This window comes from Pantherophis guttatus, chromosome 4, assembly GCF_059756535.1.
Source record: "Pantherophis guttatus breed Tessera chromosome 4, ASM5975653v1, whole genome shotgun sequence".
In the NCBI taxonomy this organism is placed as follows: Eukaryota; Metazoa; Chordata; class Lepidosauria; order Squamata; family Colubridae; genus Pantherophis; species Pantherophis guttatus.
Window position 1 is genome coordinate 140655670 of NC_142066.1, and position 20870 is coordinate 140676539.

General features: G+C 38.4%; 1 protein-coding gene across 7 annotated transcripts in view; it reads right to left on the reverse strand.

The window, feature by feature from the left end:
* EPC1 (enhancer of polycomb 1) overlaps positions 1-20870 on the reverse strand; it is a 126735-nt gene that overhangs the window by 21886 nt on the left and 83979 nt on the right. For 6 of the 7 annotated variants that reach the window (XM_087892998.1, XM_034402604.3, XM_087892997.1 and 3 more), the window contains 6 exons: positions 17179-17338; positions 13913-14058; positions 13628-13834; positions 4378-4526; positions 879-1038; positions 34-210 (listed from right to left, as the gene is read on the reverse strand). In XM_087892998.1, coding sequence (XP_087749124.1) covers positions 34-210; positions 879-1038; positions 4378-4526; positions 13628-13834; positions 13913-14058; positions 17179-17278 — 939 coding nt within the window. In that variant the 5' untranslated portion in view covers positions 17279-17338. The remainder of the gene's footprint in view (positions 1-33; positions 211-878; positions 1039-4377; positions 4527-13627; positions 13835-13912; positions 14059-17178; positions 17339-20870) is intronic. The other variant, XM_060683953.2, reaches the window with a different exon arrangement.

Below are 20870 nucleotides of genomic sequence, written 5' to 3' on the forward strand. Positions count from 1 at the left end.
TCCCCTGAACCAAAGAAACTGTAGATGTCATACTTGAGAAAGAGGATCTTCATCAGAGCTGGGAAAGTCGTACTGATTCATATCTTTAGCATTAAAGATTGGCAGTGAAGCAGGAACTGTCTGCTGAGAAGCAATAGCAGCCGATGAAGGTACAATTTTGGGTTTCTTCTCATATTTTCTCTTCGGCCGTATAGCATCGGCTTTCTCTTGCTGCATGAAGAGAAAATGCATTAATAGTTTTATGTAACGATGTTCATTATAACCATTAGGAAAAGATGTAAGTTTAAAAGAATTTTTTAAAAATGCATCATTATGATAAAATGAGAGGGAAAGCGGATTTTTTCTTAACTAATATAGAATCAGGTAAGCCCTTTTTCAAAATGATGTAAATCATGGTTGACTTTATGAATTATTTCTAATAAGAATTATTTTGGGGTTTTTTTCAACTTCACAATCAAAACCATAAAACAACCTGGGATTTCCTGGTGATCTCGCATTCAAATACTGACTAGGTCTTTGCTTAGATTTTCAAGATCAACCAGGATTATTTCATAGGAAGCTTTAACATAACAGACCAGGGGTCTCCAACGTTGGCAACTTTAAGACTTCTGGACCAACTCTCAAAGGTGGTTGAGAAACTCTGGGAGTTGAAGTCCACAAGTCTTAAAGTTGCCAAGGTTGGAGACAGCTGTAATGAACTATCAAAATTACTTACAATAGTGGTAAGTGGTGGCTACCTAGAATTATCTTGAAGTTTTTTGGAATGAAATTAAGAACAGCTTACATGGTTTAAGCACATTTGTAGCATAAAATTACAAAGCATTTTTTTTCAAATAAGTAATATCTATAATGATTGATAGATAGACAGATAGAGTCACCTTGTTTATTTTAAATTCCTTCAATTCCATATTTTCCTGATGTTTAAATTGAGTGCTATTAGGAACTATTCCAACAGGAATAGTATAAGTAGGCTTCATAGGCTGTTGATGTACCATTACTTCTGACATGATATCTCCATTATAATCACCCAATTTATATCTGGAAAGTAAAGAAAAAGTTTTAATTTACTAGAACTAATCTTAAGGTCAGACACAAGAAATCAATATCTGGGACAGTTCAAAAGTGCTATGAATTTATTCCATGCTACAGATACACGAGAATCTGATCTACTAAAGCACCAGGATAAATTGGTGGTAGGTAAGAGACAATGGAATTCACACGGCTGGACTTGAAGTCTGATGGTAGCATAACAACTCCAAAATGATGATATGTTTGACTCCACCCATGTGCTCAGCCTGGTCATCTCTTATAGTTGACTTATATACTTAATATTTGTATCTTTATTCTCTTGAGAACCTATTTCAGCATTTCCTTACTTCGGCAATTTCCTGGAATAGAATTTATTTCCAGAATTTCCCATCAGCATGGACATTGCTGACAATCCAGGAGTTCAAAGTTACTGGAAACTCTCCATGCTGAGAACTACTGATCTAGATGTAGTAAGTAAGTAAGTAAGTAAGATCAGATCTTACTTAAGAAGAAAACATTTCATTACAGAAATACTCAGAATATAATTCTGAAAGGAGGATTGTAGTAAGCATGTAAATCTTTCAAATTTGAAATCCCAAAGGTGCTTTCCCCCCCCCCTCAAGCGGCAACTGGACTTGTTTTCTTTGAAGACATTTTGCTTCTCATCCAAGAAGCTTCTTCAGATCTGACTGGATGGTGGGGAATGGAAGGATTTATATTCCTTGCAGACAGCTGGTCATTTGTATTCTTTTAGAGAGTCATTGAAGCCACCTGGAGGTTTATCTGTGTCCTCAGGATTACCTGAGTAGTGCAAATGGGTTTGGCGCCTTCTTAGAACTGTTAAAAGGACTGTGTTGTAGACTGGAGATAGATGATGTTGTATCCCTCTCCCTGTTGAGAGGGCTGTTCAATTTTGACATAGGTGGTCTCTTTGACCCCTTTCTAACCAGCGATCCTCTCTGTACAAAATATGGACTTTGCTGTCTTCAAAATGCAGATGAACTGCTGAAACTTGTCCTGATGGGTTTGTTCTCCTATGTTGTGCCATTTATTTATGAAATGGTTGTTTCCCCATTGTACACATCTAAACATGTCTCACTGCATTGTACTGCGTATACCACATTGTTCAGTTCATGTCTGGGTGTTTGAGGTGGAAAAGCTTCTGCCTTAGTGTATTCTTCGATTTGAAATATGCACATATGTTGTATTAGCTGAAGATCTGTCTGAGCTTTTCAGATATTCCTGCAACGTATGGAATGACAGTATTGCTTCATTTATTGTTTTCTTCTTTGTCTGTTATGGAGGAGCTCCTGGGTGGGTCTTTTTGGGGATTTGATGAAGGCCCACTTGATGAAGGCCCACACGTTCTGAGGACTTTCGTGATGTGTTTTAATTCTTTTTCTTTCCCTTCTTTGCTGGTAGGCAGGCCTTCAGTTCGGTGGTGTAGAGTTCTGATAACTCCCATTTTATGTTCCAGTGGATGGTGAGAATCAAAATATAAATATTAATCTCTGTGTGTGGGTTTTCTGTAACTTCAGTGTTAAGGCTTCTGCCCTTCTTAAAGTGTACTGCACTGCACAGTCCAGGAAGACTATTTTCCTTAGCATATCAAAATTAACAGCCCTCTTTCAACAGAGGGTGAGGGATACGACAGCTTCTATCTCCAGTCTACAACACAGTCCTTTCAGCAGTTCCAAGAAGGCTCCACAACCATTTGCATTGCTCAGGTGACCCTGAGGACACAGATAAACTGTCAAGTGGCTTCAATGACTCTCTAAAAGAATGCAAATGATCAGCTATCTGCAAGGAATATAAATCCTTCCATTCCCTACCATTCAGTCAGAGCTGAAAAAGCTTCTTGGATGAGGAGCAAAATGTCTTCAAAGAAAAACAAGAAAGTCCAGTTGCGTTTTGAGAAAAAAAGGAGCACCTTTGTGACAATCATGACTTGGATGACTGAGAATCTCTAATAGACTTTCAAATTTGAAACGTTCCGAGATCAACCTATCTCTTTTCAGTTTGGGAAAAAATATCAGTTTCAAAAAGGGCTGCTCTGATTTCATGATTGCTATAATGCTGCATTCACTTTGACCAAAGCATTCTAAGCTTGAAACAACCTAAGTGTTTATAGTGTTAAATATTTTCTACACCTCAGATAATAGTGAGAATATTTTAGTCAGTTATTTTCAACTTTAAAAATGTAATAGATTTTTAATGATATTATTTCAAGCAAAGCAGACTTACTTTACTTCGATCATTTCTAATATTACCGTAATTTCATATATATTAAATTGAATCTTTCTCAGCATCTTTGTCTAATAATGAGTCTATTTTGTTTTTGAAGATATTTTAATACAGTGCCCACCCCAACCTTTTGGGCACCAGGGACTGGTTCCATGGAAAGGGCCATATCAAAGTGCAGCGCTCCAGAAACAATTATTACAAAAGTTTGGTAGAAACATTTTAAAATGAAATTGGAATAGGAATAAAACACGATTTAAAATAACATTAGAGTAAAATATGTTCTAGAATGAAATCATAATAGAATACAATAATTTAAGATACAAATTAAATATGATTAAAATTATATTACAATGTCACCCCTGCATCTACCCAATCAGTCTTAAAACTACTATTAGAATAACATTATTAAATCAAGTGATCTTTCCTGCAATCTACCACATTCTGCTGCACCAACTTTGTCCTTTTTTCCATCAATTTTACAGCAAATTTGGCAATCCATTTCACCAGCTGCAACTTTGAACCTACCAAACAATGTTGCAAGAAGTGTTCTTTCGACTTAGGGGTGATGGTGTAAAAGATCCTACCCAGCTGATGTTCCCTCAAATCTGAGTATAAGGGGCAGTAAAAAATTACATGGGACATTGTTTCAACTTCCCCCTTCCCACATAAACAGACTCTTTCACTTATAGGGATACCCTTATACCTACCCCAAAGCATGTTTGTTTGAAGTTGGTCTAATCTCAATTTGGTAAAATACTACCTCGGTAAGGCGGGGTATAGTTGCCCCTGCCTCTCAAGGAGTTAAGAGAGGAATATTTTCAGTTCTATTTGGAGGCAACAGGATGTAAGACATCACAACTTGTCAAACCTTAATAATTCTTTTCTCAAAAATAGCAAGATTTTCCAACAATAACCAAGAAGCTGTTTGATAATCTAAAATACTGCTTTTATCCCTATATCTACATATTTGATGGAAATGGGGATAAACTATGTACAAATGTGGAATAAATAAAAATATATTACAATTTCATAAAATATTATCTATGTACCAATTTAATAAGCTATTTATTTAATAACGATAATTTAAAAGCAGAACTATTTTACCTCTTTTCCATAATTTCCAACGTTAAATGCAGCAACTCTCTCTTGCTTTTTTCCCTTCTCTTTATCATCTCTAGAATTGTTACTGCACGACTCAAATCCCGCCTCAGTTTAAGCATTTTTTCATAAGAAGTTTCATCATTCTTTCGATTCTGCAAAATGTGGTAGATGTACAAATGAAAAATATTTTAGACACCAAAATATTAAATATTTTCAGACTTGAATGTTGTGAATATTTGTTTTTCAAGCACAAATTTGAAATATTATTTATAAAGACTTATATGCCACTTAAATCACTATGACTCTAAGGAGTTCAAAACAAAAAATATGCAGTATTACAGTACAAAAATGCAATAACCAATTTAATGATTGTAAAATACATTTATAATTATTAATGCTGCTCACAATAATCCCAGATACAATGAAGTAACAACTATTTAGTCCATAAATGTTCTTTGGAATTGCCATGCTTTTAAAAGTTTCGTAATCATCCATAATGAACATACAAATCTTATTTTTAGTGGAGGCCATTCCATAAGAGAAACTCCTGTAGAAAATTCTGGCTTCTGAATCCCCACTTATCAACTTCATGGGATTCTCATTAGGCATTTTTTTGCAAGCACAATTTGGGCAGACAGATTTTAATTGGAGTAAGCAGTCTCTGTAGGATTTTAAAGATGGCACTAGCATCTTGAACTATACACAGAAGCAGACTGGCAACCTACATAGTTCTTGCTGTATTTGCTGTTATATGGAAAAATCAAGTTGTTTGTTAATACATGAACTATTGCATTTTGCTATAACTAGAGCCTATAGATATTTTCAAAGAGTGCCCTGTACAACATACTGCAGTAGTCTATACATGAAGTAACATGGAGAGTGAAAGCTGTAAGTTCTAGAAACAAGAACACCTGACTTACAAGCCAAAAAGTGAGGAAAGGCTCTTCTTGCCACAACTGCCACCTCCTGCTCTAACAGGAACTAGAGATCCAGGAGGACTCTGAGATGATACATCAGCTGCTTCTGGAGAAGCATAACTCCATCAAGAGCTTACATTGGTGTTACCGTAGAATCAATTAGTTTCTGAAATAGCAGGCATTCTGCTTTGCCTGGGTTAAGTTTTAACCTCTTTTCCTCCCATCCAGACTCTTACAGTCACAACTGAGGCAAGACTCCCATCCATCTCCCACTTGATTTGAGCTGGAGGTTTATACAGTAACTTACATAGTGACAATATCATATGTATAAAAGGAGCAGACGTTGAACTCTGACACATCCCATAATGAAGTGTCCATGCGACTATTCCCATACATGCTAAAGCCATGAACTCAGGAGTGGAAGCAACATAAAATAATGCCCACATCACAGTTAACACTCAGATGGTCTAGAGCCGTGATGGCGAACCTACGGCATGCGTGCCACAGGTGGTACGCGTAGCCATATCAGTGGGCACGCCAGTTCAGCATTGGTGCGCGTGTGTGCGCCTGCCAGCTGATTTTTGGGCCTTCTGGGCCCACCAGAAGTAGGGAAACAGGCTATTTCCTGTCTCCAGAGGGCCTGGGGGTGGTGGGGGGAAGGCCCGTTTTTCTTTCTCACCTGGCTTCAGATCCTCTCTGTGCATCTGGGAAGGGTGAAAACAGCCTTTCCCACTCCCTTGGAAGCCTTCCGGAGGCCTGAAACAGCTCATTTCCCAACTTCTGGTGGGACAGGAAATGACATTTTTTGCTTTCCTCAGCTTCCAGAGATTCCTAGAGTTGGGAAATGGGCTGTTTCAGGCCTCCAGAGGGCCTTGGAGGGGGTGATGAAGGCTGTTTTCACCCTCCTCAGATGCACAGAGAGGATCTGGAACCAGGTGAGAAAGAAAAATGGGCCTACTGGGCCATCGCGTGCCAGGAGTAGGGAGAGAGGGGGGTTGTGTGCGCATGCACAGCACGGGGTGCGTAGAATTATGGATGTGGGGGGACTTCTGGTGATGTCACTTTGTAGCAGTTCAGGATCGGACAGGACTTCTGGCTCGATCTGCTTCTTCCCAGCTGGCAAACGGCTTTTTATGGCCGACACTGACTGTGAGGAGGTCAGTGAAGGTGTGGTGAGCTGAGACACGTGAGGAGGTGGCGATCCCGTAAGTCGTTCAGTAGATACCTCGACCCTAGTGACTGGGGAGAGGGTGCTGTTAATGGCTGCCCCTGGACTGTGACTAAGCTGTTTTGGAAGGGAAGTCCACGTTGCAATGAGCAGCAGGAGGGGCTGGAAACTGAATGCTTGGGATAATTGTCATCGCGATCAGAGAAAGGGGAGGAAAAACTGGGGCTTAAAAACGTGTTTTTAACCACATGTAGAGCAGCTGTAATGAGAGGGGCAAACTTTCTTTCTGGTGCTGACTGGAGGGACTAAACAGACCGATTTGTTGGCAATCGAAAAGAAATTAGAAGCTCCTCTTTGTGGTCCTTTTCTTATCTGTAACTATCCCACCATTTCTGTGAAGATGAATATGGAGTGAACGCTCGATCTTTGTCCCCCACTCCATTTGATGGTGAACCCCTGTGGAGGAGAGAACTGAATGTTGCAATCCACGCTCCTGTGAACTTTATTATTGACGGCTTGCTTAAATCCTAAGGGAGACTTTGTGCTGGAGGAGTGAACTTCTAATTCCCGGTATTATATAGATTGATTAGCAACTATATCAACCACAGCAACAACTACAGCGATTAAAACAGGGAAAAAAGTTATGTCCTCAGTTGTGTCATCTCTGATTTTGTCAACTTTGACGATGGTGAAAAATACTGACGACCAGACTTTTGCGGGAAAGACTCCCACCCAGCAGGGGATGCTCCAAGCTATGCAGGAGGTTATGATAAAGAATCAGGAGTTTATCTCCAAAAAACTTGAAAAACTTGAGGATCTTACCTCAAATATGAAAGACGAAATGGGAGCGGTAAGGGGGGATATTAAGGAACTTAATGAGACGTTAGAAGAAATAAGAGGTGACATGGTGAAGCAGGAGGGAAGACTACAGGAGGTGGAAACCAGGATAGGTAGATGTGAAGGTCGACTGGATGGTTATGAACGTGAACAGATTTCAGTAAATAGAGCTGTGGAAGAACAGATAATTTTCTTGGAACTTGAAAGATCTTCTTTCATTTTAAGACTGCAAGATGTAATGGAGGAAAAAGGAGAAGATTTAAAAGGAATTATGGGGGATATTATTTCTGAAATCTTGGAAAAAGATAAAGCTGTGGTCCTTAGTGTTATTGATGAGGTATTCCGGGTCTTTACTAATTATGCAGAGATATAATCACCCACAAGAAGTGCACTAAGAAAACTGTGCAGCAGGAGATCTATAAAAAAATCCCGGGACCGAGCCGTAATATTTACGGGAAAACAGATTTCAGTTCTGAGGCAAGTTCCAAGACGGGTTAGGGAAATCAGGAGGAATTACCAGCCTTTAACGTTACAGCTGAGGAAGAATGGCATGATGTATATGTGGTTACTACTGGAGGGTCTCCTATTCATGTGGAATGATAGGAAAGTGAAAATAGAAAACTGCCGGGATGCTCAGGAATTTTATGGTATGCAACTGGAGCTGGAATTAAAGGTATGCAACTGGAGCTGGAATTAGAAAGGGAAGAGGAAAGTAGAAGCTCAGAGGAGCTACAGGAAGAAAATAGTGCGGGAAACCAAGAGGAGAGGAAGAAGGAGGGGAAATTAGAGGAAAAAGGAGGGGGAGGCAGAGAGATGGTGTTACCAAGAGAAACCCGGCAAACCAAGAAAAAAGTATTAGGAAAACAGGACTAATAGGAGGAGGGGAAGAAAGGTAGTGATGGGGGAAGAGGTGTGACTTATCTCTTTGAACGTCAACCGTTTAAATATCCCCTCTAAAAGAAGGAAAATACTAAACAATTTAGTGAAACTTAATTATGATATTACTTGTCTTCAAGAAACTCATATAAAAAAATCTTACGAGAAACTTTTGTTGTGTTCAAGACTTGGGAAGATGTACTTCTCGTCAGCAGATAAGAGAAAACAGGGGATGGTGATATATGTGAAGGACCATTTAAACCCTAAGGAAATTTTTAAAGATGAAGAGGGAAGATTACTGATAATAGAATTAGAAATAAGGCAATTGAAATGTTTATTGGTTACTATTTATGCCCCGAATGGGAACCAGCAGTCTTTTTACGAAGGTATATATAAAAAGCTGACTGAATTAAATTATGATCATGTCTGCCTGATTGGGGACTTTAATGTTATATTGGATAGTAACCTGGACTATTTACCGGGTACCAAATTGCCGGGGGGAGAGAAGAAAACATACAGGAGGGGGTTGCCAAATGAAGGAATTATGATGAGAGAAGAAGTAGGCTTTCGGGACATATGGAGAGAGCGACACCCAGAGATGAGACAATATACATTTTACTCCCCCAGGCATAAGTCATGGTCGCAGATCAATATGGCCTGGATGACACTGCAATTAGGGGAATACGTATCCGAGATACAGATTGGGATTAATGATTGGGCTGATCATAACCCGTTGATTATAACATGGAGGGGCCAACAGAAAAGGAAAAGATGGAAGATGGATACAAGGGTGCTGAAGGACGAGGAAGTTGTGACCTGGATTAAGACAGAAACAGAATATTTCTTTAAGAGAAGAAGAAACAAGATACGAGCCTCCAAAATAATTGGGATTCTTATAAGGCAGTAATTAGGGGATCGCTAATAAAATATACAATAAGGAAACGGAGGCTGGAAAGGAAGGAACGATTAAATCTAATAGATGGTTTAGGACAGGTGGAAAAGGAACTACGGGATAAACCGATGGATCAGGCATTAATAGAGGAAAAAAATTTAATCCGCCATAAAATAAATCTATCGGATCAAGAAAAAGTAGCTGAAAAAATTAGGTGGGTTAAACAAGGTTATTTTGAAAATGCTAATATGCCGGGAAGATGACTAACCTATAGAATTAAAAAGTTAAAGGAAAGAAATAGAGTTGGTGGCTTGAAGGATGCGAACGGAAGATGGGTAATAGATGGGGAAGGTATGAAGAGAATTATACAGAAGTTCTTCACCGATTTATATAAGGGAGAGGGAGGGTCAGATCAAGAGATGGACAAATATATAGAGGGGCTGGATCTTCCAAAAGTGCCAGAAGAGGTAAGACAAATACTTAATAGGGAAATTTCAGAGAAGGAGGTGGAAGAGGCAATTGGGAAGCAGAAATTAGGGAAAACTCCAGGGACAGATGGGATACCTATGGAATTTTATAAGAAAATTTCTGATACAGTGGGACAACATATGACCGAAGATTTTAATGGAATTATTTTGGAGGGTCGGATCCCAAACTCCTGGACTGAGGCCTATATCTCCCTGATTCCCAAGGCAGAAACAGATTCATCGTTGATCCACAATTATAGGCCTATATCTCTCCTGAATACTGATTATAAGATCTTCGCCTCAATCTTAGCGGGGAGAATGAAAATTTTTTTAAACCACTATATACATAGAGACCAGAATGGGTTTTTGCCACACAGACAAATAAGGGACAATGTGAGCACGATAATAGATGCAATGGAGTACAATGAGACGTTTGTGGCTAAGGAAGTAGCATTTATTTTTATTGATGCTCAAAAGGCCTTCGACAGGGTTAGCTGGAAATTTATGTTTGCCTTGTTAGATAGGATGAAATTTGGAGATAATTACATACGGGCGGTAAGATCTATTTACTCGATTCAAATAGCTAGAGCTTTAATCAACGGGGAAGAAACAGGCAAGATTGAAATCGGAAAAGGCATGAGACAAGGATGCCCACTGTCCCCACTTTTATTTATACTTACACTAGAATCTCTCCTAAGGGAAATTAGGAGGAATCAGGAAATAAAAGGGCTGAAGGTGAGATCTGAAGAATATAAAATTCAGGCTTATGCGGATGATTTGGTTTTTATTGTAGAGGATCCCTTAGATTCAGGTAAAAACTTACTTCAGGAGATAGAGAACTACAGTAGAGTTGCAGGTTTCCGAATTAACAAAGATAAGATGAAGATTATAACAAAGAATATGGCACGGAACCATTGGAGTGAACTGGAGAGAGAATTGGGCCTTCAATGACTAAAAGAATAAAATATTTGGGTGTCTGGATGTCTTCTAAAAATACGTCTATTATGGCAGATAATTATATAAAGCTGTTAGCCCAAACAAAGACAGACTTAGAGAAGTGGGAACACCTGCAACTCTCCTTTGTAGGAGTTTGCATACGTGCAGGAATTTTTCTAATCTCGAAGGCAAACCTCAGATAAGGAAGGTTACATGCACGTAGGCACCAGGAAATGACATTAGAAATAAGACCCTAAATCAATAAATAAGAAGAGCAACAGAGGAGGAAATGGGATATGTTATACTTTAACTATAGCTAAACATTATAAGGGCTTAAGCAAAACAGTAATGGTTAACCAAAGATCTTATAGTTGCTGGAAGACTTTTGTGAACCAATGAGATGCTGACAAGTGCTCTGTAGCTGAAAGTAACAAACTATATAATGTCACTATGTAAGGCAATAAAGACACCACATATATCTTCACTCTTTGTGTGTGTGGTCATTTACAACACTCCTTACTCGGTAGGATAGCTACGATTAAAACCCATGTGCTCCCAAAATGGAACTATTTATTCCAGACTGCCCCGGCAAGATTGGATAGCGGTTTTTTTAAATGGTTAGATAGCTATGTGAGGAAATTTGTTGGGCAGAAGCAGCAGCCCCGGATAAAACTTAAAATGCTTCAAGAGGCACTATATAGAGGGGGATTTGGTTTACCAAAATGGGAGTTCTACTACCAAGCGGCTAATTTAACTTGGATTAAAGACTGGATGCTTTTAAATAGGAAGAAGATTCTTACATTGGAGGGTTATGATTTGTATCAAGGTTGGCACCATTTTCTATGGAGAGAGAGGGGCAAGAAATGTGGATACTTTAAGAGACACTACCTTCAGAGAATCTTATTAGAATCCTGGGAAGGGGTTAGGAATAGGTATTATTCAATGATCCCGATTTGTTTTGCCCCACTAGAGGCAGCAACACACTCCACACTATATAATAAGGAAATATCATTGACATATCAGGACTTGCTCGATCCGCAAAGGGAGTTGAAGACCCGTGAGGAGCTTATGAACCAGGGCAAGAAGGTAGATTGGTGGGCTTATGCCAAATATAGTCGAGAGTCAGAAGGGACAAAGGAAAGGAGGGAATCTATAGGTCATTACAGGAGTTAGGTAACATTTTACTGGGAATCGAAAAGAAATTACTTTCAAGGTGCTACCAATTCTTGGTATCACGATGGATTGGTGAGGACACTATGATTGCCTGGGGGAGGAACCTTGGATCTTCTCTAGATCTGGACAAATGAGAGGCAATATGGAACAGGAATATGAAACTTACTTTGGCAACTCCCTACAAGGAAAATATTTATAAAACGGACGTTGCTTACCTGAACGTCCCTTCTCGACGCGCAGCTGGAGAATCCAAGCTTTGGATTCTCCAAGCTGCGCGTTGGAGAACGGACGTTGCTTACCTGAAAATGGTCTATCGTTGGCATATCCCCCCAACAAAAATTGCAAGAATGTTCCCGGGAACTTCTCCGGCATGTTGGAAATGTGGGAACAGTAATGGGACATACTACCACCAATGGTGGACCTGCCCTAAAGCAGGCAAATATTGGTCCAAGGTCCGGAACTGGATACTGGAAATTACAAGTTATAATATAGAGCTGAAACCAGAGGTTTTCTTATTGGGAATGAAACCAGATAAAATAACTAAGGAAAAATGGTACTTGATCCTCCACATCACTACTGCAGCTAGGATATTATACACGCAAGAGTGGAAAAATGAATTAATACCCACAGAGAATAAATTGATTTGGAAAATTTCAGAATGCGCAGAGCAGGGGTGGGTTCTAATTTTTTTTACTACCGGTTCTGTGGACATGGCTTATTTTGTAGGTGTGGCTTGGAGGTCATGTGACTAGGTGGGTGTGGCTAGCTGGTCAGAGTCATTTCTGGAAGGTCCTCGCATTTATGACCAGTCCTTGCACTTATGACCTGACTCATTTGTTTGCTTTTAACACTGATCAGCTGTAGGACAGCCCTTTGAAGCCCCACGGCAAGAGTTTAAACAGTTTTTTTCCCTCTAGTCATCAGCTGGGACTCAGGAGGCAGCAACAGATTGGGGGTGGGACCAAATAAAAGCTAAGAATAATGTGGGGGGGGGAGGGCGGAGAACCGGTTCGGTGACGTCATATCGTCACTGCTACCGGCTCCGCCGAACCGGACCAAACTGGGAGGAACCCACCACTGGCGCGGAGGCAGATTGATTAATGAAATTACTTAGGAACAAAAAGATTCTGATTATTACAAATGTTGGAACCTATGGTATATTTGGATGAAAGGAAAGAGAGGGAAATGAAATGGATCTTATCAGTGATCTAAATTGTATAGGCGCATATATGTGTATGTTCATTGCAATAATTTTGTATGTATATATGTAAAGAATTGTTTTTTTAAAAAATGGAAATAAACTTACTATAAAAAAAAAATTATGGGTGTGGGCATGCGCACACGTGAACCTCCCCCGCTCCTGTGTCCTGGCACGCGATGGCAAAAAGGTTAGCCATCACTGGTCTAGAGGGATATGATAGGATCATATTCGTACTATAAAGCATAAATAATTATTACCAATGCTATTTCCCAGGCCTAAAACCTGACAGAAGAGAGTCCAGATAATCCATTTCTTTCTGAGTCATCTGCAGATGTCAAACAACCACATTCTCAAAAACCGCCCCAAGAACAATGTATGATAGCTGTCCACTGCAGCAGGGTTAAATGTTAGTTTCTTAAGGGAAGGATGTACAATGCCTCTTTCAAAGAGGCATTCACCATGGCTGGATCCATTTCCCCATCCCCTTTGGGAGGATGCACAAGTCAAATGAGGCAGGATCAACCCATCTCATCCCAAACTGTCCAAGGATTAATATATTTAAACTTTCCCAGGACATCCTGAAACACATGAGCCCCACTTGTCTGGACTCTGTCCAACTAGCTTCTGATTCCAGGTGAAAAGAATGGTTTTTATCCACAAAGAATTTTGTTAACATTGTTACAGGATTTTTCCCCCTCCCTTTTTTCTGTAAAAGAATCTGGTCACTTTATAAAGGGATCTGGACAGTGATCTAGAGATGCAATAAAATATTAAGTCCATACTCACTTTTCGAGTCTGCATCTTTTCAGTTCGCCTTCTAAATGCAACATAAGGATCATTTGTGCTGGACCCATCACGTTTCTCCTGTTTCACTGCTGAGATAAGAGAGGGGCCTCGGCAATTTTTTCTCTTTTTAATCCAATATTCGTATACTTCTCTAATCAGTTCATCATCTTCCTTCAAAAGTAGTTTGGCTTCCTGCAGACTGACTGGCTAAAGGTAAAATCCAAGTATGTCATTTTTATGTATTTATATTCTTAAAACAATTTCAAATCAGAAATAATACTATACCTGCTGACCACTTCCTTTTTCAAGTCGATCTATCATTTCTTCAAATTGCAAAGGAGAGATATCTATTTTTTTCTTCAGCTTATTCACAAATGCCTCATCTTCTGAATCCAAATCATAATCCGGTTGCTCAGCATCCAAACTAAAAGCTGAAAAGAGAAAAACATTTTAATGTGTTTCAATATTTTAATAGAGTTTAATAGAAACTTCAAACTATAAGAATTTAAAAATATGCATATATATTCCTGCCATCTTAAATTATAAATCTGAATTATAAAATTATATTTCTTAACAAATTCTGAGAATATGAATTTAGGGTAGCTAAACCTATCTAGATAAGACAGAATAGATATATATTTGAAATATTATAAAATGAATAATTGTCAATATTTATAAAATAGCCTTCATTGGATAAATAAATGTTTCATTAAGAGCTATTTAAATATATTGTTTTCAGGATGAATATGAAGACTTTACAGATCTATCCCAATAGCAATAGTCCTAGCTCACTGACTGCTTTGTTCTAATTTACAATGGTGCTAGAAAAATAATTTTATAACCAACATCCTTTACAACTTTTTACACTAGTTGTCAGTCACATGATTGCCATTATAATAATGTTTTGTCCGATAGCCAATCAATTTTTTCCCTCTGAGAAGTGTCCAAGTGCAAGCAGCTGTGAATGTGCCATGCAAACCAGTCAAGTATATTCATCATTGTGTGCCTGCTTATTCTTTCATAATCCCTTTCTCTTCAAACTCTCCACTTTGGGGGTGGGAATGGTACAGACCAGGAAGATTGCCTACAGAAAGTTCCCCTCCCCCCTGCAGAATTGAGAGATTGGAGAGAAAGGGATTACAACCAAATACACAGGCACACAATGGGGAATACACAGAGAAAGAAATGCGCTAGTGCCAGCAGCCACCTGCACACGATACAAACAGCCCAAGGTATTCCCCATATTTTAAGACGTATCATGGCCCTGATTCTGTGGTTCTTTAGGCAAGCATTTATAATGTTGCTCTATTCACATATTTACACCATTTGTTGTTCTATGTTGCATGTGAAAGAAAAAAAGAAATATGTCAATTTGTAATCTGTAGGATATCAATTGACAGCTAAATAAAATTTTATTTATTTTTTAGAATTTTTTTTTCTATTGTATATAGGTGGTCCTCGACTTTCAACAGTTCATTTAGTGACCATTCAAAGTTACTGTCAGACTTCGATGCTATCTCAAAATAAATGAATTTCCAAACTGCCAATCTTTAAGGAAATCTTTTCTTTAATTGAGCACAGCCACCGGATCATGACTCGATGCGGACAAGACTGACCTTTTGCCCCCCAATCCCTCCCTTTCCGATCCCCAAATCTCTGCTTCTCATTGGCTATCTTCCAAATCATTCTTCAGACTTCTTGTCTCGTCATTTCCCAGGAATGTCCCCTCTCATTTCCACGACAACCCGACTTCAAAGGGATTTAGCAGGCAAAAGTTCAGAGCTTATCTCTCTCTCCTCTGCTCTCTATGCCAGCGTTGAAACGCTGACAATTACAACATCACTGAAAAAAGTGACTTATGATCATTTTTCACACTTACGACAATTGCAACACCCCCACGATCATGTGATCGAAATTCAGAAGAACTGGTTCATATTTATGATGCTTGCAGTGTCCTGGGGTCATGTGATCCCCTTTTGCAACCTTCTAACAAAGTCAATGTGGAAGCTGAATATGCTTAACAACCAGATTACTAATTTATCAACTGCAGGGATTCATTTAACAACTGTATCAAGGAAAGTCATAAAATGGGGCAAAACTAACTTAACAGTATTTCACTTAGCAACAGAAATTTTGGACTCAATTGTGGTACTAAATTGAGAAGTACCTATAGTACCTCTCCAATTCCATTTTCTTTGACCAAATTTAAAAAACTGTAACAATGTTAAAAGTTTGATGTAAGTTTGTTAGTGAAGTGAGGAAATAAATTTTCAGTTTGTTCACTGTATCGCTGAACACATTACAGATTAGTTTAACCTACATGCAAAACCATATAATACTATGACATTGCATACAATGTAATTTACATCAAAAAGTATTATAAAAATAGCTTGACTTACAAAAACACAATTGGGACTGGAATCTTAGTCACTCTGTGAAGTGGTCATTAAGTATGACACCCTCGTGGCTCTGCCCATTGGTTGTTAAGTGACCACATCAGGTGTGGGTTCTACTTACCTTTACTACCGGTTCGCAGCGGGACGGCATTTTGATGACGTTGGGGTCGGTGGGTGGAGCCTCCCGATGGTTTTACTACCGGTTCTATAGAACCAGTGCTAACCGGGGGCAACCCACCACTGAACTACATGAGTCAAGTTGACAGCGTGAAAGTGTTGCCTTCCAAAGAAGAATAGGCAGCTTCTTGCATGCACAGAAGAAAACTACTGCAGCAGGCAGGAAAAAAACCTCTTTGAGATTCAAGCTTATTGCTGCAGCCCGCTGCTGATGTTCCCTTCCCCATCATGCAAGGAGGGGAATTTCTTGGAGGGACTACAAGAATGGGGCTCAGATCTTCAGGATTGGACCTCCATTTCTGCAGCTCTTTAGGAGAGTTTTTCTCCCCTCCATGAGCTGAAGGGAACTAATGTACTGGGTTGGAAAAACAAGAGAAACAATTGCAAATATCCCTGCTTTGTTTCTCCTGTCCAAGGATTCCCCCTCCAATTAAATGGAGGAGAGGGAAAATCTTTTGGCAGATGATAGCATCTTGCAATCTTCCCCTACCAGCTTCCCCACTGTCTTTCTTGAAAAGGTAGAAGAGATTGCAAATGGGGATTACATGATCACAGGGCACTTGTCATCCAATCTTAAATGTAAACAGGTTGTCAAAAATCCAGATTGTGATCATGTAACCATGTGGGGAATACAGTGTAACATTTTTTTGACAGCTGGAAATGCTTTCTGGACTGTAAAGGACTCCTTCCAAGCCATTCTAAGGGTTTTTAAGTGACTGGTTGTGTTTAGGACAACCTGTGTTTCATTTTTTAAACATTATCATATTTTATTATATAAGAAAATACATAACAAAATTTTAATTGTTTTGAGCTCAGTATTTTTTGTGCAACAAATTTAGTTAGTAAATCCAATTACTTACATGACCCGAGCCCTAATCTTTCTTTATATCCAAAGGAGATTGTGAATCTACAAAACTATTTTTATTTTAAAAAAGCAATCCAATTCATTTTAAATATTCAGTATAAATATATACTCACGCTGTATGTGAATAAGCTGCTTTGGCATTTTAAATTCTCCAGGATATATTGATTCATAATAGGCAATATTACTTTCTGCTTCTGGGACTGGTATAACCATATTATCCCGTTTCTCTCCATATACTTGCTGTGCTGAAATGGCCCGCTGGAGATGATGTTCCTACATCATTAACACACACACACACAAAAAAAAAAAGACAAATGAAATACACACACTGTGTGTGTGTGTGTGTGTGTGTGTGTGTGTCTAAATAATGTTAATGTGGAAACAGAACAATTAAATTAAAATTAAATTGTTTCAGCCAAGTATTTTTGTCTATATATATTGAACTTTATATAGATTCTTAGCCTCTGCTGAAGTTATTACAATATTTTAATTGATTTTCACATAGTAAAAGTAAGCCAAAATCATAAACACAAAACTGAAAAAATTGTCAAAAGATTTCAGAATGCACTTGTCATTTTTGCCTATTATGGTAATTGTTGCTTGAAATATATTTTGAGACAATAAAAATAAAATGAAACAAATTAAGCACTAGTTGCTGTTTGTTCTTAGGTTTTTTTTTTTTTTAAATAATTTAAATAGGTAGTTCTAGTAATCAGGCAGAGCACCAACTAAATTGAGTACGGTAATCCAGTTTACTCAGAAATCTATGCATTGCCACTAGTCATAAAAAAAAAATTTCTACTCCTTAAAGGAAATCTGCTGCTCTCTTTTAATTAGATGCAATTACAAGCTATCATAGTAACTATTTTAAGGATAAAACTATCCCTTAGTGAAATGAGAAGACATATGCTTAATGCTGGATCACCCTGTCCTATAACATGTACTTAAGATACAGTTATAATTGTTACAGCAGCTTGTTCACGTGCTTTAAACTTTGCAAAATCCAATTACATTTTCAATAATCAACAAATATTAATTCTAATAAATTAAAATACAGTATCTTTCCAATACTGTTTAGGAATGGAATCTAATTTACTGCTAAACTAAAGTAGTTTCCAAATAGTCTAAATGTAATTAACTAGGCAAGAAGAAAGAAGAGATATTATTCACCAAACTACATGGACTGGACCAACTGTACATCCTTACTACTATTTTCTGAACCATTTAGAACATGTCAAAAAGGTCAGCAAGCCCTCTTATGGACCCATACACATTTTAATAATTCGTATTAATTCAGTTATTTTGAACCAGAAGTACATAAATACTGAGCACCAATCAATCTACAAAGAATTTTCTGAATAATCTCAAATGTGTTAAAGGCCTAAGGCTGACTAACATTGCTTTAATGTCTATATTTTGATTTCCTTCCTCAGGTTCTTTTTTTATTCTATTTTCTACTGGTTCCAGTTATTTAACAGACTACCAAAAACTCTTCCCTATCATCAGTGTTAGTGATTCCTGTGTGACAACTGCACTTCAACCTGTTCCAGGCATTTCAGTTTATGGAGTATCCAAAAAACAATTGGCATGTACTATCACAATTTTTCCAAAAATTAAATTTTTAAGTGCTTTAGATTATTAAAATGCTGAAACACTCTTTCTAATGTATACTCTTTATACATTAGAATATTTATAAATTTTATTTATTTATTTATTTAGCATACTTACATAATGACTCTGAGTAGTTTACAGTATGACAAATTAAACACTATATAACCAATTAAAAGACAATCAGAGATAAAATGAAATAAAAGCAGAAACATAGAAATTAGGATTTTAAATAATTTTAAATAGTTCTTCTGATCAGCCAAATTTGGTGGGTTTTTTTTGTTGTTGCTTACTTCAGAAACAGAAAACCACATTTAACAAACCACTATCCTCAAAATGGTCTTGATATTGAATAAAAAGCAAACATGTCTATTTCATGTAAACAAAATACAAAGGTCTCTTTTTTCTCTCTGGGTGTGGACTTCAAGTCAGTGTTGACTCTTGAAGAGTGCTTGGACAAATTCATGGAATTTTCTTGACAAGATTTCAGAAGTACTTTGCTTCTGCCTCTTTTGTAGAGCTGAGAGAGAATTCCTGGGCCAAAATCACCTAGTAGACTTTGTGTCTAAGACAGGACTCATCCTGGTTGCCTGATGCCTTGACCTCCATAACAAACTGGGTATTTCTTTTCTAACTGCTAATAAATAGTAAAATAGTAAAAGTAATCAAAACTTTTACACTGGAGAGAATACACAAATACAGGTAGTCCTTGATTTAAGACTACAATTGAGCCCCAAATTTCCACTGCTAAGCAATACATTTAACTGAATTTTGCCTCATTTTATGACCTTTTTTGCCACAGTTAAGTCAATTACTGCAGTTAAATTAGTAACACAATTGTTACGTGAATCTTGCTTCCCCATTGACTTCGCTTTTCAGAAAGTCACAAAAGGTGATCACATGATCCCAGGACATTGCATCTGTCATAAATAAATGCTGGTTGTCAAACATCTGAATTTTGACTGCAGGGATGCTGCAACAGTTGGTCATAAGTCACTTTTTCAGTGCCGTTGTAACTTTGAATGGTCACTAGACAAGTGATCTTAAGTCAAAGACTACCTGTATAGATAAAGGATTGCTTACGCAGTGGTAGAGAAAAAAGTGAGATTTTTTTGCCCCACTATACTTTATAGATAATCTGTTTATAATCCTCACCAAGGATATATGGACTTGAAGGCCGATTGCTATATTTCTGTATGCAGAATAATAGAATAACAGAGTTGTAAGGAACCTTGGAGGTCTTCTAGTTCAGCATTCCCCAACCTTTCTGGCTTTGTGGACCTGTGGGTGAGTAGGAGGGATGGTTCCATGAAAGCGGGGTGGGGGGTGAACGCATGCAGCTCTGTTTGTGCAAGCAAATGGCACTTGCCTGCTGCTTCCATGGCCTGGTTCAGAATAGGCTCTGGCCCTGTACTGGGTCACAGCCTGGCATTAGGGACCCCTGTTCTAATCCAACCCTGTATCATTTCAGACAAATGATTCTCCAATTGCTTCTTAAAAACTTCCAGTGTTGGGAGCGTTGTGTTCCAGTGTTAATTGTTCCAACTGTCAGGAAATTTCTCCTTAGTTCTATGTTGCTTTTCTCCTGGATTACTTTCCATCATTGCTTCTTGTCCTGCCTTCTGATGCTTTGGAGAATAGATTGACCCCCTTTTCTTTGTGACACCCCTTAGATATTGATACTGCTATCATGTCACCCCTAGTCCTTCTTTTCATAAGACTAGACATATCCAGCTCCAGCAACTGTTCTTTGTTTTATCCTCCAGTCCCCTAATCATCTTTGTTGCTCTTCTCTGCACTCTTTCTAGTCTCAACATCGATTTTATGTCATGGCGTCCAAAACTGGATGCAATATTCCAAGTGTGGTCTTATTAAGGCATTACAAAGTAATATTAACATTTCACGTGATCTTGATTCTATTCTTCTGTTAATACAGCCTAGGACTGTGTTGGCTTTTTGGACACACTGCCAGCTCATCTTTAAGTGATTGTCCACTAGCTCTCCAAGATACTTCTTGCAGTTACCACTATTGAGCCAGGTACCATCTACTTCAGGGGTGTCAAACTCAAAGCCTGCGGGCTGGATTCGGCTTGCGAGGTGCTTAAATCTGGCTTGCAGGGCCGGCCTGGAAATAGCAAAGGAGCAGCCCATGGTGCCTCTGGCAGCCTCCTGCAGCACTGTGCCAGCAAAGTACCCC